Here is a 26,366-nt window from a genome sequence, read left to right on the forward strand (position 1 = left end):
CATGGACATTTCACTTCATTGCACAACAAACAGAGAGGTGAAGGAAACACTTTTGTGCTGCAGCTGAAGAAGTGTAACAGCAGGTTGCTGCCAAAAGGATAACTGAAGGCCCTGGAGAAGGGTCCCACTTGCCTTTGCTGGCTCCAGCACTCCAGCAGCTGTGGGGAACTAACCCAGCTGGCTCATCTGGAGGAACATCACTCCTATTTTCTCTCATCACAGGTTTAGTTGAATGGCCTTGCCTAGGTGAACATACAGGAAACAAAAGAGATTTTTCCTTGCTGTTAGATCAGTCAGAAGTAACGTGAAATGTCACTTCAGAGGGTCAGGGCAGGCAAGCCTGGGCTGGTGCTGCAGCAATCCAACCCCAGCTGCACAGCCTGACCTTCCCACTGGCACCAGCTCCGGTATTCCCTGTCTACATGATAAGTGTCAGGACCCTGAGGGCTCTCATTGCTCTTAATGACTGACCACCCTCAGCTGGGGCCTCCAACCCCGCCCTTGCCCAAAGGCTCTCCTTAAGCTCAGCCCAACCCCCCTTAGCTCCTGCCTAGGAGGGGGAGTCTGTCACTCTCTCATCCTTGTGCCTGGCTATGGACCCTACTGGGCTGGACACTGAGGTGTGGATGGACTTCCCTGCTTGACCTCAGACCTGTCTTATCCCTGCAGACCTGCTGGAATGGATTGTGAGGAGTGGATCCTGACCTGTAGCTGACTTCTCAGCGTGATGTCAGATCTTGCCTGATGATCCAGACTCTTGGCTGGACCCAGGCCTGCCTTGTTCACCTCAATTGGGAGTAGTGGTTTAAGGACCTAAATTGGCAAAAACACAGGCAGCAGCAGCTGATAGTCCCTTCTATGTGTCACATCAGATCCTAGAACAGTACCCAGTTTGGCTTACCTCTTCCATTTAATTCATGTCTGTGTATTGGTGAGCTTTCACGAGGAAGTGGATAATCTCTCGCCCTTGTCCTCCCTGGTGTGAGGAGGAATATGTGAATGTGTGAGGAGAAGGTAGTTCCAGACCTCAATCTCCTTCCCCAACATACAGTCAGATGCTTATCTGGGTTTCTTCCTCCTCTTGAAACTCTATTAGTGTCTGACAAGAAATACAAGATTCATATGGCACAAGGCAAGCCTAAGGGATCTGATCTAGCAGGAAGTGAGAAGGAAATTCCTTTAATCTTGTCCTTGTTTCCACTCTGCTTATGAGCTTTTTATTAAACAGTTGCTGACTTTTGAAATCTTAAACCTAATCTAAGCATCCCAGGAATGTGATCATTCTCCTGAATGGAAAGTAATTATCACTCCTGGAGCTTCAACAAGCTTAGGCAGTATCCTGTCTCTTTTTCAGGAAGAGTTAGGAGAAATCAGTTTATTCAATATTCATTTCACTTAGGCGAAATCCCACCTCTGCTCTGAAGCCAGGCTGGGAGAGCTGAGGGTGTTCACCTGGAGAAGAGAAGGCTCCAGGGAGACCTTGGAGCCACTTCCAGTGCCTGAAGGGGCTCCAAAAGAGCTGGAGAGGGACTTTGGACAAGGGCCTGGAGGGACAGGACAAGGGGGAATGGCTTCCCACTGCCAGAGGACAGGGTTAGATGGGATATTGGCTATGAGGGTGGTGAGGCCCTGGCACAGGTTGCCCAGAGAAGCTGTGACTGCTCCATCCCTGGAAGTGCCCAAGGCCAGGTTGGGCAGGGCTTGGAGCAACCTGGGATAGTGGAAGGTGTCCCTAGACTTATGAGTTCCTGACTGACTGTAAAAGTAGGAGATATCCAGCAAATCTGAAATGTTGTGAGGGGAAAATTAGAAGCTTTTAACTATTAACTCATGTATGAAGAACAGTGGAGAAATCATTTTTCCACACTGCTGGCTCTCAGTTTCTTTTCCTGTTTCAATGGGAAGACTCTAAAAAGTAGAACACATCCATGGATCTCAGTGGGATAAACTTAAATCATGTAAGACTGATCATCTACCCTCCCCATAGCCATGGCTGTATCTGGGCAGTGAGTGATGCCCCTTCCAAGGATGGAACAAAACTGGATGGACTCTGCCTGGAACAGTTTAGATTTGTTGGACACTAGGAGGAATTTTTTAATGGAAGGGGTCGTTAGGTATCCCTGGGGCTGCCCAGGGAGGTGGTGGAGTCTCCATCCCTGGAGGTGTCCAAGGAATGACTGGACGTGGCTCTCAGTGCTCTGGGCTGGGTGACACGGTGGGGATCGGGCACAGGCTGGACTCGATCCTGGAGCGTTTTTCCAACCTCAGTGATTCTGTGAAAAGCGTTTCCTCCGCAAGTGCAACAATCCCACGGACTGCAGTTACCATCTGAGGAGCAGCCCCTTGGGAGGGATGATATCCCCAAGTGCCGCCTTCCAAGCTCGGCTCCGAGGACGGGCGGCCCCTGCATGGCGCCCTGGCCCCGCCGCTCTGAGGGGGGACAAAATGGCGGCGGCGGCGACTGAACGGGGCGGGACAGGAGGGGGCGCTGCGGGCCCGGGCAGCGCGGGGCGGGCGGGCGGTGACAGCGGGAAGGGGCTGAGGGAGGCGGAGGTGGCGGCTCCGCGCTGCCTTCCCCGCCCGCGCTCCCTTCCCCGCCCGCCGGCACAGCGCGGGACGGAGGAGCGGCGGCCCCGCGGTGGATGCGGGAGCAGCGCCGGCTCAGGAATGCAGCAGCCGGGCGGCGCGGACCGGAGCCTCCCGCTGCTGCTCCCGCTGCTCCTGCTGCTGCGCGCGGGCAGCCGCGCCGAGCCCGGGGACGCCACGCAAGGTAAGGGGACACGGCGGGGATCCCGGGCGGGATGTGCCGAGCGGCGCCGAGCCCGCGGTGCTGAGGGGCGAGGGCAGCGCAGTCCGGCGGCCCCGCCGCCTCCCGTTAACGAACTCGGGGGCTTATACTCGGTCTGGATTTAATTGCTTCGTATAAAAGCTCGTTCCAAGTGTTCGGGCCGGTAACTGTTCCCGGCGTAACTATTCCCAGGCGGTCCCGCTTTGCGGTCCGTGATTGATGGTGCCCGAGGTGTGTTATCACACTTGTGACTTGTGCTTTAGATCCAGCTCGGGGGGGCATGTTTTGCCATCTCGCTCCCCTTGTATCCCTCAAAAATGTATATCTGTTTAATTATCTATTTATATTTGTTTATTTTTGCCAACAGCCTCTTCGGTTTGGTTTTAACGACTGATACCGCGATCCCTCTGTTTTATCGGGGTTCTGGTTTCAGCCTTTTTTTGCCAGTGATTTACGTGTAAAGGGTAGCGTAGCACATGCATAAAGGGACCTTGGAGCTGGGATAGCTGGAATTGGGCAAGGACTGAGTCCTCGGGGCCAAGTCAGTAAAAAGTGAGCAGTGTTTTGGGACGCCTGCATGAGAATTTCAGTAAGAGTTGGATGTTCGTGAACTCCGGCTCCTTAAAAGTGTTTTATGGTGGGCACTTAAATCACGACCCACTTCTGAGAAGTCCTGGTTGATAATATGGTTGTATTTAGTATTTCAGAAGGCGAAAAAGTGAATGCTAAAGAGATAAAGCTGATTGAGTTTCAGTTCAGAACTGAAAAAAGCCAAAATTTAAGCCAAGGGATATTGCAGATATAGTGGGATAATTGCCTTTAAAAGTCGGTCATAGCTAACGGATACAACCCTTGTCATATCCCTGTGCCTGAATTTCGGTGTTTGGGGATGTCCCTAATGATGCCATTACCTGGGACTGTGTGTTAGGAGTGGATGTTTGGATGACTTCCCGATATCCCAGTCTCCTGCTGCAGATTCAATGGCTGGATGAGTTCTGGCGAATTCTTCATGACATCTCAATGGGAAAGTTTTCAAAAGTTGTTTTCTAGTGTCCCCAGGGAATGCTATGTGTGCTTAACAAATAGTTGTATTTTTTTAAAGGGGAAAAAAAGTCCTTCTCCCCCCGTTTTTCAGATAATTTCAAAACCTTAGGGTCATAATATGAATTTTTGTGGGTTTCTAAGAGTCTGAAAGAGAAAAAACCCCATGAACTGGCCATTTCTTATTTACTGTGAATTCTGCTGGGAAACATCTTTCATTGTATGAATTCATCTTTATGTGTGACTTAATGTAGTCATTATAGTACAAGTTACACCAAGAGGGGTTTCAGCTCAACATAAGAAAGATTTCCAAGATGAGGCTGGATAATCTCAGCTGGGCTCCCTTTCCCACATGAGGTTGCACAAGGTGATCTTTCCAGTTCCCTTCCAACCTGGACTGTGATCTGTGACTATGTACAGTTACTTTCCACACTGAAGTATTTCCTGTATTTTAAGTAATATCTTTGGCAAATGCTTACAGTGTTGATTCATGGGCAGATCAAGTTATTTATTTATTATTTTTATAGATAGACATCTATCACATGTTACAACCACACACTGTGTTTTCCCCCAAACTTGTTAAAGATCTGCATTTTGTGGAAGAATAAGGGAAGCTGAACATCTAACACTAATTAAAAAAACAAAGAAAGAAAAAGCTATTATAAAACTTCTTACAAATTTCTTTAAGGTAACTGGAGTGGTCGGGTAAACAGATTCTGCACCAGACATACAGAACCCTTCAGTCCCTGTCCTTGAAGACTGATATTTTTAAAAACAGAATGTGGACCACTGTCTGCTGGTGCTCCCTTTTTGTCCATGAGCAAAACAATGCAAAACGCACATTTTCCCTTGTACATTCCCACTGTCTTTAATGCTCTTCCCAAGGTGCTCATGGGCTGGCCCAAGTGTTCTGAATTAAAGCACAAAGGTAATGTCAATATAAGCAACAGGAACTCTCCACTTGGATGTTTTTTGCTGTGTGTGACTCTGGATATTCCCAGTTCAGCTTTATTATTATTATTCCAGATCATGTAACTTTGTGAGGAGTCACAATGGAAGAATCATTAATAGTATAAAAGCATTTTAAGAGCGTGTAGTAAACCCACAGATCTCTAGATCGTGTTTTAGATTATAGGTACTGCTGATTTCCTTGAAACTTGTGAGATAAAGTTCCCCAGCTCTTGATTAGTCCCTGTGGTTAATTGTTTCATCCATGGGTCACAGGCTGCTGGTTCAGCCACAATCCAGGAACCAGTTTACAAACAAACAAAATGCTTTTGTTGCCTTAAGCCTCTTAGAGGATGAGAGTAGATGTCACTGTTTGAGCTTGTAGTCTGGTATTTTTTGACAAAAGTGGCTTGAAGTACCAGCAAATTATCTTCAGGAAACCATATCTTTGTTTCTGTAATTAACATCTACTGCAACTGCTGTGTTAATTATGTACTCACAGGGATTTAAAGCACTGCAAATGAGAGCTGGGCAGGGGAGTGTTTTAAAGCTTGCGTTTGGATTTAAGTAGGCAAAGAGAGGGGGGAAAAAAAGAGTTTCCCTGAGGTGTGACACTGGATCCCACTCTTTGGAAACAGATGTAGAAATGCAGAAGTCTTCTGCGATTGAAAAGAGCACCTCAGAGTTGAAAACTCTTTTAAAACGTCTCTAACTAAATGCAGCTGCTTTGCACACAGCGATTGTCTTGCAAGCCAGAAATATGTAGAAAGTTAACTCACACAAAAGAAAAAGTGTAAACGTTCTCTTCCCCAAGCCCCGTAAAAAACCCCCTCGGTCATCCTCAATTGCGAATTTGATGTTCACAGTTGTGCGTGTTTTGAAATGTTGTATCCTAAGGAACAATTTTTAGGCCTCTGGCTGACTCTTGAGCTGGAGTTATTTTCTGCTGCAAAGCCCTGAGGTTTATCTGCTGTGTCAGAGTGATGTTCTCACCTTGCTGTGGGTATCCAGGTAATCTGTGCTGGTGCTTCACAGGGGAAATTGCTCCCTGAACCAAAGGAATCCTGGCAGCCTTGGCACAGCTGGAGAGTCTCACACCCAGCCTTGTGGAGGTGGAGGTGTGACAGGGATAACCCAGCTTGAGTTTTGACAGTGACTCCTACGCCTTGGAACACTTAAATGAATATCAGATGAAGTTATTTTATTGTTAAGATGCTGGTTTTGATCCAAGTTTCTGCTCTTAAAAATCAGCAAAGTGGGGGCTGTGTCTTAAAACCAACTCGCTAAAGCTGAGCTTAAAGAAATTAATTTGGGGCTGGGACAGCTCCAAACAGTTGAATAGTTAAGTGACTTTGTAGAGCTTCTTTCGTCCTGGTTTCTTTTTCATTCTAATTGTGGAGATATTGAAAATCAAGGAATCTGCACATTTTTAAATGGAACAATAGTAAAATGAATGTCAGAGCAGTTGTCTGTGATTCTTTGGAAAGAATAACAAAATCCTGGTGTCAGCTGAAAGATGCTTCTGTAGGTTTGGTGATTACAGTTTTACACACTTTGTGATGAAAGAAATTATGTAAAATACCTGAAATTTTACATTTGGTGTAAAATTTCATTTGGTCAGGTGCTGTAGGAGAAGTTACAATTTTTTCTGTGTGTTTACAAGCAGAGTCACTGCTGTCCCTGCCAGGAATGTGGCATGTGAGAGGCTTGGACATGTTTAAGGTCATTTAATTGGGCTGAAAAGACAATGCACAGGAGGGCTATGGAGTTTGCTAAGGTGGAAAAATAGAATAATTTCAACTTAAACAGATACTGCTGGTGTGTTATGTAATAATAAAGCTCTAAATATTACTAGTATTCAATAGTAAAGTTCTTTCAGCTCTCCCTGGGAATATAATGTAGAATAAAAGAACTTGCAGATATTTGGAATCTAATGCGATGTGATATTGAAAATGATGCTCTGCCAAAGTCAGGCAGCTTGGGAAAAAGAAGTAGCTTGGGAAAGGAACCCTTTAGTGAGGGAAAGCAATAAGGCAGACTCCTCAGCATACTTCCATGCCAGCATCCTGTAGTGAGGAATATTGCTTTCCAGGATCTCCTCCTGAAGTGGAGACATTGGAGTGCCACTGTTTCCAAGTAAATCTGCACAGCACTATATGAAAGGAAATGGCTGGTGGCTCGTGAAGGGAATCCTGTGGCGTGTATTGGTGGGACGGAGACAGATTTGGAGGATCATTATTAGATAGGATTTCTGAAAAAATAATGCAGAGTGGTCACCAACAGGGACAGAGAGGCAGGCACTGCCCTGGGGAGGAGCTGACAGGTACAAATGAGCTGTGGGGCCAGGGCCGTGTTCCAGCAGGGCTGTGTACAGAGCTGGGCTCTTTCTACTGTGTTTCAACAAGTCATTACCTGGAGTTCCTGCCCAAGGCAGAGGGAGAAGAAAGCTCAGGTCAAGTCTGCTTTGTTACATCTTTTGAGTTTCACAGAGTAATTGTGTTTGAGATCCTGCTCTAACAAAGCCCTTTGGAGAGCTGTGTGGAGGCTGTGCCTGTGTGGTCAGTGTGCTACAGAGCACCTTCACAGGAGGGCAAGAACAGCAAAGCAGGGTCTCCTGCAGGCAGTGTCCTGTGTCACTGCTGTCACCGGGGACTGGGCAGTGTGGCCCTGTGGCTGGAACAGGCCACTTTGGTACTGCTGGTCCAGGCACAGCTTAACCCAGCCGGGCCTTTCCGAGACTTCTTCTCTCTTCACTCTTGTGACCAGTGACAGGACTCGAGGGAATGGCATGGAGCTGGGCTGGGAGAGGTTTAGGTTGGATATCAGGAAAAGGTTCTTCCCCCACAGGGTGGTTGGACACTGAACAGGCTCCCCAGGGCAGTGGTCACAGCACCAAGGCTGCCAGAGCTCAAGGAGCGTTTGGACAACGCTCTCAGGGACAGGGGGGGATTGCTGGGGTGTCTGTGCAGGGCCAGGAGCTGGACTGATGATCCTGATGAGCCCCTTCCAACTCAGGATACTTTATGATCCTGTGATGTCACACTGGAGACAGGGATCCTGAGCATATTTGTGGTGTTTTGGGAACACTGAAGGCAAAGGAGATCTGTCTGGCCTTGGTGTCAGGGAAAGTTAAAAAAAAAAAAAAAGTCAAGTCCCTGTATGTGGAGGCAAGGCACACTCCCAAAGAGCTGGAGCAGAAGTGCTGATAACTTTGTGCAGATGTTGTATGGTTTTTATAAGCTCTGCTGATGCCCTGATCTGGCCTTACAAAGCTGTGCTTTCACTCACTAACAGATATTTGGGCCCAGCTTTATGTTCAGGCTTTGCCATCCCAACATTCAGTGGGGAAGTTTCATAACTAGATGAGTTTTTGAGAAAAGTTAGTGGAGGCTCCAGGGGAAACCTGCATTTTATTAAAAGCTTTTTTTTAATCTGCTCAGGTCACATGTTGAAACTGATACTGCACGAGGGCTTCCTGTGACCTTGTGCTCCTTTCTTCCAAGGGGTGTCCCTTGTGTGTCCTTCTGTCCCGTTCCCAGATGCTCTGTCTGTCTGCAGCAGAGCTCTGAACATCTGTGGATCCGGGAAGAGCTGGAATGGTGGAGCTCTGTGTCAGAGCACAGCAGCAGGCCATGGGAAATGGGAAGATAGGAGATAAGCACAGAAAAACGTTTGGCATCTTTATAACCTCCTCAGACATTCCCTCCGGAGACTGGGAATATGCTTTTCTTACCCTCAGAATTTGAGATTATCTATGGAAGGATATGCACTTCCACATTCACAGTGTGAACATTCCTCTTCAAAGACAGCTGTTGTGTCCCCCTCTGAGGGAGGTGGCCCAGTCCCTCCTGAAGATGTTAAGCCAAGCTTTAAAGGATGGATGGTGTAAGTGTGATGAGCTGTCTGAGAGCGTCCACACTGTGGCTGGTCAATCCAGACCACTGTGGCTACTCCTTCAGGGAAACTGCCTCAGTGTGAGAAACATGCTGGAGAAGGAGGGGTTTGGGTTTGTGTGGCCTTAGTTTCAAAACTCATGAGGACCTTTAGCTCTTACCATGTTTATGTCCATGTTTGTGGAATGTGGAACTTGTAGATGGAATTTGTTTTTTTCCTGTTGAAGTCGATTTCAGTAATTCTGCCTTCCAAGATAAGAGTCATTGTGAACACAGGAGTCTCTAAAAGAAAAGAGAAGCTTGGCCAAATGATAAAAAAATTAAAATCAACATTAGAACTAAGACTAGATTCATTTTTAATCAAGTGAAGTTCTCTCTGCAAAGCTTCCGTTACCTCACCTCTCTTCATGGAGAAGGATCATCCTCCTTGTGCAGGGAATATCGGTCACCCGTGACACCTCTATAGAGTTCATGTATATCTGAGCACTGTGGAGTCTACACTGTATTACAAGGGATTTTGCCTCTCCCAGTTTTTCCTGTAGTAGGTGAGTTATCATGGGTGAACATCTCTTCTCCAAAATTAACTTGGCTTCAGATAAAAGGAGGTGTCTTTGTAATTGTTTTGTTTACTCTGAAGCAGTTGATGTGCTGTATAAGTAACAAGCGTTCTATGTATTTTCATTTCAGGGTTTTTTTGTATATGTTAATTATTCATTCCATATGTTTTGATTTTTCTTTCTAAAGCACATTATCTCTCTGTGAATTTCCTGCAAATCTGTAGCGTGATGGAGACATCCCTTTTTCTCCACAATGTGCTGAGTGGAGAGAGCACCACGTTGAGCTCTGCTTTCAGTGTGTTTCACCTAAAATGACAAGAGGTCATTTAATTCCCAGTTGATTGTCAGGAAGATGGATTTATATCATTAAATGCTTTCAGGAGGCCAGGGAATATCAGTAGGTGGATCTTTGCTGGCATCTCTGAGCCTGAAACACTTCACGCTCACGATGGGACGTTTTTGAACTGAGGGCCCCTGACTTTTACATTCACTTTTCTTGGCAGCCTGTCAGAGCACAAGTCTGGCAACCTTTGTAAGTGAGATGCAACAAGCCTCACTTATTTTAGCTATTGCTCTGTCACTGTGTTTTTAATTTACTGTAATTTAATAACTGACACAATGCTGGAATAAATAAATGGGCTGTGAACATTCTCATAGACCTTGGAAGTCCAGCTCAGGGCAAGATTTAGCTTTTAATTAACACTGTCCTTGAGATTTATTGTTAAAATTGTATCCTTTTAAATAAGTGAGTCTGAAGTTGATTAAGAGATGAATAATTGAAACCTGGTGTGGGCTAACAGGCTGTATTCTAGTGGATGCAGCAATGGAGGAACACTGGAGCTCTACACTACTTTCTCCCAGGTTCTGGGTCATTCCCCTGCCAGGCCATGAGTTGGATGTTGTTGTTGCCCTTTCTGTGTATGATTTGTTGCTCTGTGTTGAAAATGCGTGTTCTTCATGCCATTAAGAACAGTAGCATCTTACATGTGTATGAAGTAGGTTTTTAGAACAGCAAAGGGCTTTAGGAAGGCCTTTGAACACCCAGCTAAAAACTGTTGGAGGGTTTTTGCTGCTTTTAGTCCTCACTGCTATGTAAATTCTCCAAAAAGAGGCCCAGGCAAGAGAAGAATCTGTAAAAGAATCCTCTCACTATAGAGGAATCTTAGTCATTAGCAAAATTCTATTTCATCAGGGACTAAAAGAAGATGTTCTCCTGCTTTTCTTCCATTACACAGGGAGAAATAATATCTGATTTGCCATTTTTCCTTGGAGAGTCTGTTTGTAAGATGTGATTTATGTTCTCGCATTCTCTGAGATTTTTTTTTTAAACAATCTTTTTTTAAATTCTGATGAGTATTTCTGACTTATAACTGGTGCTGTAGTGAACCCTGAGCAGTAGTAAAAGGTTCACAAAACTTGGGAGTATTTTATGTGCCGAACTTGGACATTCCGTATGGACTTTTCTCTTAAAATCTGTGATCTCTTACTTTTCATAGCAGCAAATGTGGTCCTGATATGAGGAGCTCTGTGATCAACCCTTCTCATTTCAGGCTGAAAATCTCCAGGGAATGTCCAAGTCAGACTGATTTGGTTTATTTTGTTGGCTGAGCTATTCAGGGTGAGACAGATTAGGTTGGGCATTAAGCAACTGGCCCATTCCTTCCTCCTGGAACTGATTTTAATGGGGAGCCACATTTATCACTGATCATACTTGTGTCTCTGTGGTTCTGTAGATCCTAATAATTCAAGTTGTTTGATCTGTCTTGCAAGTTTAAAAAGTTGATAGCTGGTACTGGGGGGAGGAGAAAATGGTCTTCTCAGTGTCGACAGCAGGTACAGTGAATTTTCAGTGAACTTGTTCAATAAAGGAGCAGAGACCACCTGCAAACTCACTGCTTTTCCTTGCCACAAGCCCTTGGTGGGTGACAGAATCTCATGGTGAGTGCCACAGGTGGAAGTGGCTTCTGTAAACACGGGACCTCTACAAGGATTTTTGGGAACCCAAACATCAAAGGCTGCTCTGTTGTCATTTGTGGGGCATGTTCAGTTCTATCACCCCAGGCCATTCGGAAGACTCTGAAGCACTGGGTGAATTTTTTGGTCTCTGACATATTTATCATGAAGTACCTCTGGTATAATGGTCCCATCCAGCTTTAAAAATCCATAGGTAGCTCCAAGAGCAATCCCCCTTTTCAGGAAGATTTTGACTGAATGCAGCACCCAAGTCTTAACTGGTTGTTCTTCCTCTGTCAGTAGATGAGTGAAGCTGTTGCCTCAGGCATCCCAGACCATCCAGCAGGGTCACAGCAGGGACAGCAGTGCTTTGGGAATACCCCAGTTTAGGGTTCTGCAGAGGTTCCTACATTAGGTGTTGTTTATTTTTTTGTCGGCTCTACAGAAATCCCCTCCCCAAACCCTGTAATTGTCGGATGTTCTGTTATCCTATTCCTCCTGCCAGTTATTATCTCCTGAGATTATCAAGGGTAACTTCACATGGACTAATTGTAATAACTGAAAGGGCCCGAGGGCAAGAATTCTGTCTCGGTGTTGCAAGAAGGGGATTAGGTGTGTATATGTTCTGTGTAATTTGTGAGAGGTGTCTCTGTAACATCTGTCAGAAGAACTGTAAAATCACTTGAAATGTTGCAAAGGATGGATATGTGGTGATAGGAGGCTCAACTTTCTTCAGCTTTTGTTGCATTATCCCACTGAAGCTGATTTAATACACTTTTTTCTCCCCTTGCCTGTATAAGCTGGTGTCAGGCTCCTTGAGAAGGCACTTATGTTCTTGAAGGATTATTGTGCTAATTTAGCTTTCATTTCATCAGGTATTAAGGCTTGATATTATCCTGCTATTTGTAACTCTGCTCTTACTGTAAATTACTGCCACCAGAGATGGTTGGGGATTACAGTGACTGAGGTGCAGGAAGGAAATACTAATTTTTGATCTACTTGCTTTGTTCTTTTAAAGATCCTACAAGTGGTTATGGGCTCAGTCATTCACTAGTGCTGATTAATATAATCTGAGCAGCAGAACCTGGCAGATTTTCTGCTTGGGTCCTTTGAAAATACATGTAATGAATCTTTTAGTAAATGTAGTGGGCAGTTGCTTTCAGTCAGCTGCAATACTTCCTGTGTAAAGGGATCCCTGCTCTGCTGGACTGGTGATGGGAGGTTCTGTCCTGTTGGAAATAACAGGCTGGATTCATGGCATCTTCTCCTTACAAATATCTTTTTCTCATGATCAGTGTTTTGTGTGTCAGGCTGTGTCTCACCTAAAAAATCCATTGCGCAGTCTTCGTTCGCGAAGACTGGCCATTAAGTTTTGTGTGACCAGCACTGGATTTGTATTTGTTCTGTAGTATTCCTGGGTTCCAAGTTGTTTCTTCCAAACTGTAGCATAATAAGTAATCCAGGTGTCTGAAGCTAGTCAGCAGATCTGTTTTATTTAAATAAGGGGTAAAGGTGAGTTACTTACCCTTTAAAAAAAGACTTGTCTGTCTTAATTCTGGCCTGAGTAGAATCACTCTGTAAGTTTTCTTGGGACTTGTGGGTAAAACAGAGCCACTTTCCATGAGAAAGTGATGATGTGCCCACCCCTTGTGTGGGATATTATTGCTCTAAAAGAACTTAGGGTATGAACTCATTCTTCCTAATGATGGTATTTGCTCCTTATTTTTAAAACCATAGAAACTGCTTTTGCTGCTTTGTTTCCAGACACACTTTGTCCAGCAGTGAGTCAGGGGAGTCCCCTTACAGTGCAGAGTGTCCTAGAATATCTTATTCTGCAGAACAGGGAAGTGCAGCTCTTCCCTCTGACCTTGCTGGGACTCAAAGTACACGTGGGGCTTTAAAGACCTTCCAAATGTGTGGTGGTACCATGGAGATGGGTTTTTTATGTGCGAAAATTGGCAAATGGGGCCAGCTCAGAGTCCACATCCCAGAGATAGGAAATATCTGCTGCAGAATGTGTGAAATTGGAATACTTGGGATTTTGTCTTCAAGTAGGATCTAGTGTTGCCTTTGCTTCCTGCCCCAGGTGCCATGGGAGGAGGGATGGCTTTGATCCCTGCTGTGGTGTGTGGCTGGCTCAGTTTCCAGGGATGAAAGACAAGTGTCACTTCCAGCACGGGCCATGTGAGCTGTTCTTCCACGGAGAAAAACAGCGCTTGGCATGCAGGAAAAGTAGCTGCTCAGAGGGGATTGGATTTCTCCAAACAAAATATTATTTGCATGACTTTCATACCATAATAGGGCTAAAATGAACAATCAAGTGGTTGCACTTGTTGTTCCATATTTGTTCTCGTGCCGTCCACCAACCTCATCCATAATATCCCACTTTTTTCCTCAAAAAATCTGTACTGGGAAATTGAAAGGCATCTCATCTGCCTTTTGTATAGAATTCAGTCAAATCCTAAGGAAAAGATACTGCTTGTTTCTATGAGAAATATTTCTCAGACTGAATGTGGGACTTGAAATAAATTCCAAATTTTAAGTCAATTTGTACGTCAGGAAAACATTTACAGTATTTGGTGAAACCTGTTGCTGTTTGAGACAATATTTGTTCCTGAAGCCCATATTTAGTAACTGCATGTGCAATTCAAGGAGATAATAGCTGTCTGAGCAGGAACTTTTCGCATTTTGGAGGAATATAAAGAGATAAAAAAAGGAAATGTTTAATACTACACATTTAAGTCAGCTCTCTTGGTTGGGAAACTATTCCTGGTTTAGTCTCTTACATGGCTTTTTTGACTTTTATTAGTTTTCTCATCACTGTATAGAGTTCTGCAGTGACTGATATTTGTCTATGCAGGAAAAGGATTTTATAATCTTCAGGATTTTTCTGTTTTTCTGAATCTATCAAACATTTGTTCAGATGAAGTGAAACGGAAAACAGCTTCAAGTGTTTCTTTCCCCTTGCCCAAAGTCTGATCCTTGCTTGAGCTCGGCAGAATTTACTGGTTTGAGCCAAACTGGGAAACATTTTGGATACTTTGTGTTCATTCATCTTTGATGTTTGGGATTTGGGACTTCAATGGTTTATTTTGGATATAAGCCCAGTGAAAATGTGCTGGAAAAGGGGTGCACCTGGCACGGGAGGCTCTGACAGCCCTTTTCTGACCTGCACCAAAAGGTTCTGTCCTGGGCCAGTTTAATCCAAGATATTTCTTGGTTTCCATGTCGTTTCTGGATACTGGTGTGTCTGAAGATGCAGGATACAGGAGGGTCACCCCTGGAGAGCACAAACGCTAAATATTTGGGAATTCAATGCTAGTGCTGCTTGCCAGGGTGGATTTTTGTTATTTTCTCGTGTTCTAGTGATGAATTTGCCCTCTGTGGAACTGGATTGTTTAACACTGGGAGGCCAAACGACCTACACTGGACTTTGAGAGTTACACAATCAGAAATGCTGAGAGATTCGAAAGCATCTTCCCACAGTGCAGCTGCTTTTCCACTCACATTCTTTCAGGAGTTGCAGAGCACACTTGGGACTGTGGATCTGCCCTGATGGATCATTTCTATTGGCAGCTCCAAGTCCTGAGGGGTTGTTTGGGTTTCAGTGTATTCTTGTGTCAGCCAACAACTGCTCCGAAGGTTTCTATTAACATCCCTTTAATTTTGGGACGTGCTTTGCTTAACTGGGGCTTTGAAGTCTCGGGCAGATATTTTGAGCAAACCTGTTCTTCCTTACGCTGATGGAAATGCAGAATAAATGCATCCCGGGACTGATGCTGGTAATAAATTGTTGGAGAGCCCATGATTTGAAAGCTTCCAGTTCCTTTGGTTCAACAAGAGTCCACATTTCTTGACTTCCAAGCACACTGCAGGTCTTGCCTGCTCATCTGAGCTGCGTAATAAAGAGGGGGTGGAGGGCCCACTAATGACAGTGCAGTTTCCAATGCTTTTTTTCTTATTTTCAATTTTTTAGTGAGTGGGGTTATTAAAAAAATAAATAAATCCATCTGTCCCACTTGGAGCAGGATTGCACATGTTCACGTGCCCAGCCTCTGGAATGGCATTAGCAAATGAAAAATCTGCAATATTATTTGGTGTGGCGGCTGAAATGATTGACCTGTTTTTCCTTCAAAACCTTTGCTTATATTAGAAGCTTTATATCTCAAATAAAATTAGTTTTATGGGAACTGGAACTATACTTGTGATGGTTTAGTTTAGAAAAGTAATGTCAACACCCCAAAGGATTTCTGGGCTTTGATTTTCCCAGTGTCCAATGGAAGCCTTTGGTAGGGGCTGGATAGTGTCTCATTCTGACTCCTGTTGCTGCACACAGAGAAGTGTCTTGACAGCTTCCAAACCAATAATATCTTACTTATGTTTCAATATATGAATAACAGCCCAGGCTTTCTAGAGATTATCTTGTTGTACTGCAGTTCTGTGACATGCTGGAGCCAGATGAATGGAAATCCTGCAGCATTTGGAAGAAGAGGAATGTATCCCTTTTAAAAACGTGTGTTCCAGCAGGGATGTGCAGCGACATTAATTCACTGAACCAGGGTTGTGTTCTTTTAATTAAGAGGTGCAGTGAGCAGAGCACATGATACTTCTTCCTCTTCATGCTGTTTCTTTCCTCTTTTCTAATCTCTGTTCTCCAGTGGGGTTTTTTCTTCCCGGTCCTTGGGAATATTGTATTTCCAAAGTGATCCCCTGCTGACTATTCTGAGGTCTGTCTAAGCAGTTTCTTCAGCCCTGATTGAAAAGAAGTTGTTCCCTTTGATTCCTTAAATAATTCCATTGCTGTGTGTGATCAGTGCCTTTGTGGTGGAAGAGCTGCCAGTGTCCATGTGCTGTGGTGATGTCTCATCCAACTGGGATGTGTCCTTGCACATCCCTGGCTTGTCAACCCAGCCTGGGGACTGTGTCAGGGAGTCTTGGCAAGGAGAGACTTCTGGGGAGGCCAATCTCTGCAAACTGGTGCTGGAAAAGCTGAATAAGGCTCTGCTGCAGATGTCTGGTCATTCCCAGCTCCTGTGGCAAGGTCTGGTGTTTTATCAGCCCCAGCAAGAAGTGAGAACTCCTCCTGTTGATCCCCTCACCGAAGAAAAACACCTCAAGCTGTTACCTCCTCCTTAGGGCTACTTTGTTTTCCCCTCTCCTAAAGACTCCCTTGGCCCCACCGCCTGTGTTTGCCTTTTCCCCTGGACTGGCAGCGAGTGGTGCTAATTTATTCTTGTCTCGAGGAAAACTTCGAAAATAGGGACTCTCCTTTTAATTTAATATCTGCTGGTTCCTGGATTACTGTGGTGGCAGAATGTGAAGTGTTCAAACTGGGGACATCTGTGTTTGTTCAAGAAACAACAGGAGATGCAGAGGATGGAAAATAAATGAAGTTTGTTGAGGCACAAGGCACTGGCACGATAACTTGAAGAAAGTGTTAAATAACAATCCCTGCTCGAGGCCCGGGTCCAGCAGAGCACTTACACATCCATTGTAACTGTAAACAGTGCCGCTGATTTGAGCGGGACTAGTTCTGTGTTTAAGGTTGGAGCCTCGCCTGAGTGCCTTCCTGGACCAGGGCCTAAGTGAGTGAGACTTGGAGCTGTTTTTCATTTACAGGAGTGAGACTTGAAAGTGAGACCTGCCCGGTGCTTAGTGGTGTCCTGGGGCATCGGGGAGCTCAGAGAGGCTTTTTCGGACTCTGTCCCTGCTGCTGCTTTTCCTGCCGCTTGCAAATGTGCTGCTTTTTCCTGGCTTGTTTTCCTGCTCGCAAGTCAAATGGCTCATGCCGAATGTGAATCTGGAAGATGCAAATAATTCCCTGCGTGCCAGGGCAGTGGTGGAACCCGGCACGTTGTTCAAGGGCCTCAACCCAACTTGTGTGGCGGAAGAGGGGGAAGGAGCAATAAAAGCAGTGATGTAGAGGCAGCTTTCTACTTTGCTGGCATTAAATACCTGTAAAATTCTTAGTTTTACCGAAGGACACAGAAAACTCTAGGTAAGATTTTAAAATACCTAGATAATCCATATCTTTTTGTGAATCTTCAGTCCAGTTTAGAAGAGATTCTTAAGAAAACAGAATTGTTTCAAGCAATTATTTCCATATGACTTTCATTTCTGGGAGGAACTTGCTTAGTGGGCTTGATCCCACAAACTGTTTTTTGCAAGTTTTCTTTGCTCCAGAGAGGTGAGTGCTGGCTCCAGAGGAGCTTTCCCTCATGGGATGCCCCTCTGCTGCAGGTTTGCCATGGATTTACTCCACAACAATCCGTCCTCTTCCCAGTCTGTGTGAAGCTGGATAGTAATGTTTACCCACCTGTGTAATACAAGTTGAGATCCTTGAATGAAAGGCCCTACTGTGCAAAACTACAAGGTATCACTACTGGGGGGAGGGGTCATTCTGTACCTGCAGCTTTGGACTATTTACAGGGAATGCAGGGAAGTTTTCCTTAGTGAATAGGTGAGAGGTAGCTTGTTTGCACTACTGCATGGAATTGCTTTGACAAGAAATAATATTAAGAATAATGCTACAGTTGTCACTGTCTTAGTATTGGTAAAAATGTGAAGGACAGTTTTCTAATCATTTAAGTGTGGAAATTCTGCTGCTGCTGTTCCTGTTGCATATTCCTGTTACTGAATATTCTGCTTCTGCCTAAGATGCTCTCTCCTGCATTAATCCCACTCCTGGATTGTGTGTCTGTGTCATTTCTGACTCTAAATGGCAACAGCAGGGTGATGAAGGGGAGCTGGAAAAGGAAAAAGGTTGCAATAGCTGGGTGATGAAGAGGAATGAAGATGAGAGTCCAATAATACTTAGAGAATAATATAATTTTTGTTGTATTGTACCTGTGAGACCTGGACAAGGTTTATGCCACGCTCCAGGTGGTACAAATACCTGTGAGGAAACAGGCTCCTTTCTCTGGTACCTTCACAGTTTAGGTCTGAGTAGTGGTGATGCCAGTGGTGAAGCTCCTTTGACTCCAGCAGTGGCAGGAGTTTGCCTCTCTCCTCAATGTACACGCAAGAAAGACGGAGGAAACTTTTGACGAGGACACACAGTGATGGGACAAGGGGGAATGACTTCAAACTGAGAGTAGGTTTAGATTGGATATGAGAAAGAAATTGTTCCCTGTGAGGGTGGTGAGGCCCTGGCACAGGTTGCCCAGAGAAGCTGTGGCTGCCTCATCCCTGGAAGTGTCCAAGGCCAGGTTGGATGGGGCTTGGAGCAACCTGGGCTAGTGGAAGGTGTCCCTGCCCATGGCCAGGGGATGGAAAGAGATCATCTTTAAGGTCCCTTCCAACCCAAACCAGTGTGTGATTCTATGATTTTATATGATGAAGTGTCTGAGGAGGAACAGAAGCCTGGAGCAGAGATTTGACCAAAAGTCACACAACAGGTTAAAAATAAAGCTCAGGCTCTCCCAAACTCCAGCAGCACTTTATGAGCTGCCCAAAACACTTCTGAAGAAGTGAATGTAACAATACAGAAAATTATGAAATAAGCAGGTCTTCTGTTAATCTTCAGTCATGGACCAGGGGGATGTGTGTGTACAGCACTAAAGACCCCTGGAATTGTTCCTACAGAAGCCTTTAGGTCAGGAAATACACCTGACAAAGCCCTAATTTGTAGACCTGTGTAAAACACCTTTTCACAAGGTTTTGTTTCGTATTCCTGTGGCCAAATCTTCTGACAAATTCTCCCAGAGCTTTATGTGCACAAACTGTACGGTTGTTTTGGAAAATGCAAGTCTGACCACTGTAAATGGGTTTATATTTCCAACAGGGCAGTTATTTAATTTCCTGTTGGAAGTCTGCAAATGTTGGCACTGTTCACTCCTTGGCAGGGAGCCAGAAGAGAGCACAGTATCATTAACAGGCTGCAGCCCACGTGAGGTTTCTTTTGGTTTCATCCAAACTTTGACTGGACTATAACAAAATATAATTTTTGATTGCACTTCATAAAAGCAGTCAAGGAGGTCAGGGTGAAAAGGGGTGTCAGGGTGTTCTCTGGCATGAGAACAGCTTTTGTCCTTCCTTACCTAGTCTTGTGCTGGACTAATCCTCATTTTGCTGCAGATTTAATCTCACTTTGTAGTTCCTCGTTAAAGCACCACAATATGAAGGCTGAGGTGTGATCCTGAAATTGGCTCTTTTCATATGAACATATTTCCCAAGGCAGTATCTTCCTTGGGACCCACATGCACCATCCCTGTGGAAGGATGAGTACCAAGGGCTGAGCCTCCAATAGTCACAGTGAAAGTCCTGAAGTCACCCAGGTGCATTCCCAAAGGATTCCTCAGCATCCAGAGGACTGACTGTTTGGAAAGTGCTATCTTTAGAGACAAGTGCCCAGGAATGATTTGGAAAGCAAAGCCTTATAAACAAAAAAGGTATTTTTGTTCAGAGTTTGTTTTAAATACGCTGACTTAACTCTGGAGAAATGAATCAGACCAGTTTAGTGTGGAAACACATCATTTATTTTGGGTGCCTGGTGGAGGCTCTCTATAGCTGATGATGCTTCAGGCAGGGCTATTTCCTCACATGGACCTTCTGGTGCCCTGTTTCTGGTGCCCAGCTGGCCCCTGGAATTCTCCATGTCAGTGTGGTTTGCAGTGGGACTCGATATCTACAGCTTGAATTAAAGGGAGCCAACTTCAACTTTCCTGCTTTGAAAGCAGCAATTTGTTGAAAACAAATGGTCAAATGATGTGGGAGGCTCTTCATCACTGAGAAGCCTTTAAATCAGGGCTGACTTGGGGAACAATGTGCTCCCAGCCACAGTGGGATGTGCACAAGGATTGCTGGATCTTAGGAACTGCAGCGTGTGTCATGCAGAGGATCAGGGTTAGGATTATTGTGGTCTCTCCCAAATCTCACATAAAGCAGTACTTGAGTGTAATCTGTTTGGATTTACCCTGTTCTGGGCTGGAGCAGCTGGTTTTCCTCAAGGAGCCGGGTATGGAAGAGGAGGCGCTCGTGGAGAAACGTGCACAATTTATACATTAAAGTTAATATTTGCACTCGCTTTTCCTGGCTTAGGGAAGCTGGAGTAGGTAAAGTGTGTGATGGAAAGCAGAAGAAGGGTAAAAAGCAGGTTTTGAACACCTGTCATACCTTGGGATTGTTTCTTGACTGATATTCTTGGCTGCTGAGAATATGTAGCTCAGGCCACTGATATGTGTTCAATCAGGATGGGGAGGACCCAAATAAATCTTGGTGTCAGAATATTCTGTTGTTTTTTCTCTGGGTCCTGACAAACCTGCAGAGCAGCTAAAGGAAAAAGCACATCCATGCAAAGCAGATAAAACATGTAAAAAATGATGTGCCTGGACTCATGTCCTGCAAACATGTACCTTCATATTTTTGTGATAACTTATTTAATAAGATCTGTAGGGTTTTTTTTCTTTTTATTCTTTAAACAGATGAATGCACTTATCTGTATTTCCATCATCTCCAGTCAACCTAGCGAGTGTTCTTTCCATATGCTCCTGGAGCTTCCAGCAGTAATAAGTGTACAGGGACACGAGACCCTTCTGGTCCTTTACAGTTCCTTCTGGGTGTAAAGTTTCATGCAGAAAATATGGTTCCAGTTGCAGTTTGGCAGGCACCAGAAAAAAGCAGATCTTTTCAGTGTTCCATCTAAAAGAAATCTAGTGAGCTCAATATTTATTTCTTTGGTGATAGTATGCAGAAGTTATCGATTTTATTTTAATAGTAGTTTTGATCGAGGAATCTCAGAACTGTTTGTAAACAGTTTTTAATTTTTCACAGTGTCTTGCTGTGAATGACGTATTTTTCCCTTTTAGGTCCCAGTAGAGGAGTACAGGTTAAATAGTTTGTTTGAGATCCCACAACAGAACCCATAGCAGATCTGGGAATAAAAGCTGGGAATCTGTTCCTCCACATGCCTCTTTTACCAAAATTTCAAGATCAAAGCATTTTTATTTATTAATTTATTTTAAGGTAATATGGGACCCTGTCTATGTGTGACATATGCAGCCATCTCACTTCCATTAACCCTTATTCCTGAGCCCAAATTCCTCAACCACTGTCTCCAATCCTGCAAAAGCTTTCTGCCATTCCCACCACTCACCTCCCAGGTGTGTGGATTTGGAGGGGGGGGGGAGCAGGATGTTGACAAAAAGAAATCATCAATTTGGTTTTGAAGTTGCTAATTATTTCAAAATTGTTACCTTCATAAAATAAATGCATTTTCTGACATGTCCTGAAATTGCACAACATGGGATTGAAATGCTCTTTCCTCAAATATGAAATGACCAAGTGGTTATAAATTTGCTGTCTTGACTTTGGAAAGTATTTTAATTAACCATCTTGAATGATAGAGTTCAAAATCCTTAGGAAGCAGGGTGATAAAAAGGTATTGTGATTTGGTAAAGACTAAAGTTCCTAAGTAAGAAAGATCCTATGGGAAGCAAATCTGAAGAGACAAAGTATTTAAGGGAATCTCTAGTTACTTGCAGAGATTATTATTATTATACTTCTGATGTGAGGAGATCCTCTTAGGATGTGGGAATGATGGGTGTGAATAAAAGAGAGGTGGAGGCCCCAAATAGAAGAGGTTGTCATCTAAATTCCATGAGTGAGATTGCCAGAGATGGGTACGAAATTCAGGATGAATACAGCAACAAAGTCAGAAAAGCTGAGGCACAGGATGGAATTAAAGCTCTGAGTGATAATGAAGGAAGCAGAAAAAGAGAAAGCCAAGAGAAATGCTGACTTGGGATTGAGAGCACAGGAAACATCCTGGATAGTGAAACCAAAGGCTCAAATCTCTAATGGTCTTTTTTTTTTTTTGTGCTGCCCTGAGAAACCCAGCAGACACCATGAACACAAAAATGTAAGGGCTGCAATCTCAGACTGGAATAGGAAAAACCTTTTAGGGAATGCTTGGATAAACTAGATGTTTTAGGATTTCTTCTGACAAGTCTTTAACCTCAGTCCAGGTCAGCCTCACAGCGAAACACTGTGCTGATGGGGGGAAGCCTAGAAAATTGGGAATGGAAAAAGGACAAACATAAAACCTGTTAAAAAGGGAAGTGTGAAGGATTTCAACATCAATCTGCTTAGCAACAGATAAATTGTTTGCAAGCAGCTGGAAGGTAACAAGGAGATAAATAGCAAGTTAAAATGATTTTGTCAGGGACAAATCACACTTGATCTCTTTTCCTCTTCCAGCTACCCATGGAGTCCTGTGGGAACACGACATGAGGTATCTGGAGCTCTGTTATCTTCTGATGTCACATCCCATGTGCCATTCCCACGAGTCAGAGACAGACACGGGGGCTGAGTAAAACTGTGAAAAGGCAGAACTGGAGTTGTTCCATGCCAAGGGTTGCTCTTGGAGTTTGCAGGAAAATAACTGGGAAGCCTTGGGCCCAGTGATTTGGTGCTTCTGATGGCAAACTGGGAAAGGGAGGAGCAGTTGTGCTGGGGGGACTGGAGGGGTGTTGGCAGGCAAGTTTCAAAATGGTCTTAAACAGAAGAAATATGCAGAGGTGGAATAAGTGCACTGTATTAAACCTTTGAAGGAGTAATCACAGAACAGGAGTGTGGTTGGGTTGCAGCTCTTCAGAAATGATTTTGGAGTTTTCATGGAGCAGAAGCAGAGCCAAGCCAACAGTGGTGCTCTGTGAGGAGAAGCAAACATTGTGTTTATTCGGCTGCACCAACCACAACAGAACTGGGGGGGGACAAGAACTTGTCTGTCCCTCTGCTCAGCACGGGAGAGACCTCAGGAGGAGGAATATGGGCCTGGTTTTGGGAGGCATGTCTTGGGAAAAGTGTGGATCAGCTGGGGAAAGGCCAGTGAGAACAGCGAGAATCATAGAGCTAAGAAAATGTGACCTGTAAGGATGGATGAACTGTGGTTGCATCACCACAAAGGAAGGGGTGAAGAGAAAAAGGCAGATGATGCAAGTTACTGGGATGTAAGATGTCACAGGGAGGGAAAAAGCAGCTTATTCCCAATGGCACTGATTGGTGGGACAAAATGTATTTGACTTAATTTAAAACAGAATAGATTTAATTTAGATATGAGGGAAAAAACTTGCCAGGGTAAGGAGAATAAAGCCCTTCAAAGAATTGAGAGGCTGTGAGGGCTGTGTTTTTACAAGAAATTAGGTTTTCATCTGTTAGGACATGTTTTGGGGAGGGATATGGCAAGAGGACTCTGCCCCATCTATAACACCTTCGTTACCTTGGTGACTCCAAAGGGATCCCAGAGAAACCAGCTTCCCTAAACTCCATTTAATGAATATTTCTTGCACCTATTTATTCAGGACTTTACAAATATACTCATTAAAAAGCAGTAATAGTATCATACCTAAATTGTTTCTCACTGCAGACCTGAGTATAAAATGGTTTTTGATGTGAAAGCTCACAGAAAACAAACATTACTCAGACCTGAACTGTGGTACTTGATCCTGAAACCCTCTTCTGTCCTTGCTCCTGGGAATTCCCATAAAAAAGGGTGTTTGTGCAGAGCACATCTCGTGCTGTGGGTGGGATTCACCTGTGGTGTTTCTCTAAAAGCCTATTCATCTTTCCTCCTAACAAAGTACATTTCTGGTTCTGTCCAAGGAGATGACAAATATGTCTCCTTTATTAATCACATGAGTCACTTGAGAACAGCAAAACATCAAACATTTTGAAAGGATTGAGTCTGTCAGGATCTCTAATGTTTTCTCTGTATCTGTGTAATAGTCTTTGATTCACTTCTGACTTCCCAAGTAGTTCCAAGTCTGCCAAGAAGCCTCATCACTCGACACCAACCCACAAAACTGGATAGACTTGGGTTCACTGTCGTTTTGAGTTAATGCACCAGTGATGAGTCCAGGCCAAGAGCAGGAAAAAAAATGTGTTTTCCAAAGTTGTGTGAGCCATTAAGAGGGGGAGCTCTGCTGGGACTAGTTTACATATAAGTTAAATACCAGATATTGGGGCTGTCTGTACTGAAAAATAAGTAGTCTGTCGTTCTACAGAGAACAGAGGCCTGTTTCTCTCTGTACATGTGTCTAACTCACAATTTAGGCCCCAAAGGATGTGTCTGTTGAAAAGAGAAGGCAGAGATTGCCAAGAAAAAAAGGCATGCCCTGCTCAAATAACAAGTGTTGCTTTCCTCTTTCTCCTTCCCCCCAAAACACACAGAGACACAGATTGCCCCCCGCCTTTTTTAATACTCAATTTTTTATTCAAGTGGACTGACCTGGGGTCTCGTGGGTCTGAGGGCTATGTTTAGTTTTTCTTCCTTGTTTTGGAAACCCCAGCAAGGTTGTTTTGCCACAGCAACCTCCATCTCACATCACCCTCTTTGTGCTGCTGCTGTTCTGGAAGGATCAAGCTCAGCCTTTGCATATTTATTTATTAGACTTTAGGTGGGAAGTTTTGTATAATGGTGTCAGTCAGTTGTGCCAGCATCTCGTTGTTTTCCAGGATGCAGAGTGTCTGGATTTTATAGAATCATGGAATCCTCACAATGCTGCTCCAGGGGACTTGGGGTCACCTGGCCCAACCTCCAGCTTGGAGTCAGACTGTTTTCCCTTCTATATGATATTGTCACAAGGGAAGGAAAAGGGATTTAGGCAACAACAAATAGATACTTGTTCTTAAAAACATCACCCAGACCTGGTTTCTGATGTTTGGCTGAAAGGAACCTGAAAATGAATGTACAGAGCAAGGTCAGAGGGCTGTATGGGAGCACCCCTTTAATATTATGTACTGAGGGCTGTATATATATTATATATATTATAGGAAACACACCTATAATATTACATACTGCTGTGGAAAGGTAACGCTGCAAAAGTTTTCAACAAACTGGGTGAAACCTTAGAGGAAAAAATTGAAAATGGATTCTGTGCTTTTATTTAGGGCAAGAGCAAACCTGTTGCACTTCAGAGGGGGGATGTTTTGTGACCCCAGCAGGGCCGGGGTGTTGCTCGGAGCAAGGCAAAGGAAGCCATGACTGTAAATAGGAGGGAGCCAGTGCAGACCAGGAAACCTCCAGAGTCTCCTAACAGTCAAATCTGTTGGATGGACTGAATAATCTTGCAAGAGAGGTTATTGAAGCTGCAATGCCTGAGGTGTTTAAATTGGACTGGGCAGAACTGGGGGGGATTATGTTTCTGGCAGCAAGTCCTGCTTGGCAGTGGTTGGATGTACAGGTTGGTCCAGCATCTCGGGAAGTCAATGGGAGCCTTTGAGCTCGGTCTGGATCAGACCCTTCCGGACTGAAGATGCATCTTCTGTGGTCTCTGTCTTGTTTAAATGTCAGTGCAGATTTTCAGGTTTCCTTTACTGGAGTTGGGAATGAGAGATAGGGCTAAATTTACTGTCATTATTTAATGATCTCAGACCTTAGAGAGTATTTTTTTAATATATGACTGATAGAGATGGGAATGCGTAGTAGCATGTGCTTGTTTGTGTGTTTGTTTTCCTAAGGGAAGAAGGTCTGCAATGACATAGGGCACACCAAATCCACAGGAACTGTGACACATCCTTAGGTTTGGTACCTCAGATTGTGTAACTGCCCTTAGTCTTCACATTCCAGAGGACTAAAGAGCTGTATTTTTAGTCTCCCAGATTTAAATAACACAGTATGATCCCCTGATATTGCTCAGTCTCTGTGGGAAACAACTGGGGCATATTGTGTTTTTCCTCTCTTGTTTCCCTGCCATCTGCAGTTAATAGAATAATAGTGGGATGCCTGTGCCTGGATGTGGCCACCACACTGGAGGGGACTTTAGGGGCCTTTGGCTTTGCAGTGCCCATATCTCAGCACATCAATTCCTTAGACAATGGAGCGAGTTCCTCACAGATCCATGAATCCCTTCTGCTGGCACGTGGCAGCCGCTTGGCTTCTTGGCATGAAAATCTGCTTCTTAGGTATTTAAAGCTTTCCTCTTAGAAATCAGCTTTTGTTAGAGTTTATAGAAGTCTTTGGTATTAGAGCCCTCTTTCTTTTTTTCTTTTTCGTTAAGAAAAATGACTTCAATCTATAAAACCATATTTGTGTTCCTAGAATTGTTTGGGAAAATAGCAACTGATTTTTTGTTGTTTTGTTGGGTTTTGTTGGTTTCTTTGTCATCCTCTGAGCTTTGGCACCGCTGAGACTTTACTACTTATTTTTGTGGGAAGTGGGAAGACACTTTTTCAGTCCTTGCACAGCAC

General features: G+C 44.2%; 1 protein-coding gene across 1 annotated transcript in view; it reads left to right on the forward strand.

Moving 5' to 3' along the window:
• The first annotated feature begins 2,667 nt into the window (after nt 1-2,667).
• ROR1 (receptor tyrosine kinase like orphan receptor 1) overlaps nt 2,668-26,366 on the forward strand; it is a 146,632-nt gene continuing 122,933 nt past the window's right edge. The window contains exon 1 of the mRNA XM_027694221.1: nt 2,668-2,770. Coding sequence (XP_027550022.1) covers nt 2,668-2,770 — 103 coding nt within the window. The remainder of the gene's footprint in view (nt 2,771-26,366) is intronic.

Source organism: Neopelma chrysocephalum, unplaced genomic scaffold, assembly GCF_003984885.1.
Source record: "Neopelma chrysocephalum unplaced genomic scaffold, ASM398488v2 Primary Assembly neopelma1_97, whole genome shotgun sequence".
NCBI lineage: Eukaryota > Metazoa > Chordata > Aves > Passeriformes > Pipridae > Neopelma > Neopelma chrysocephalum.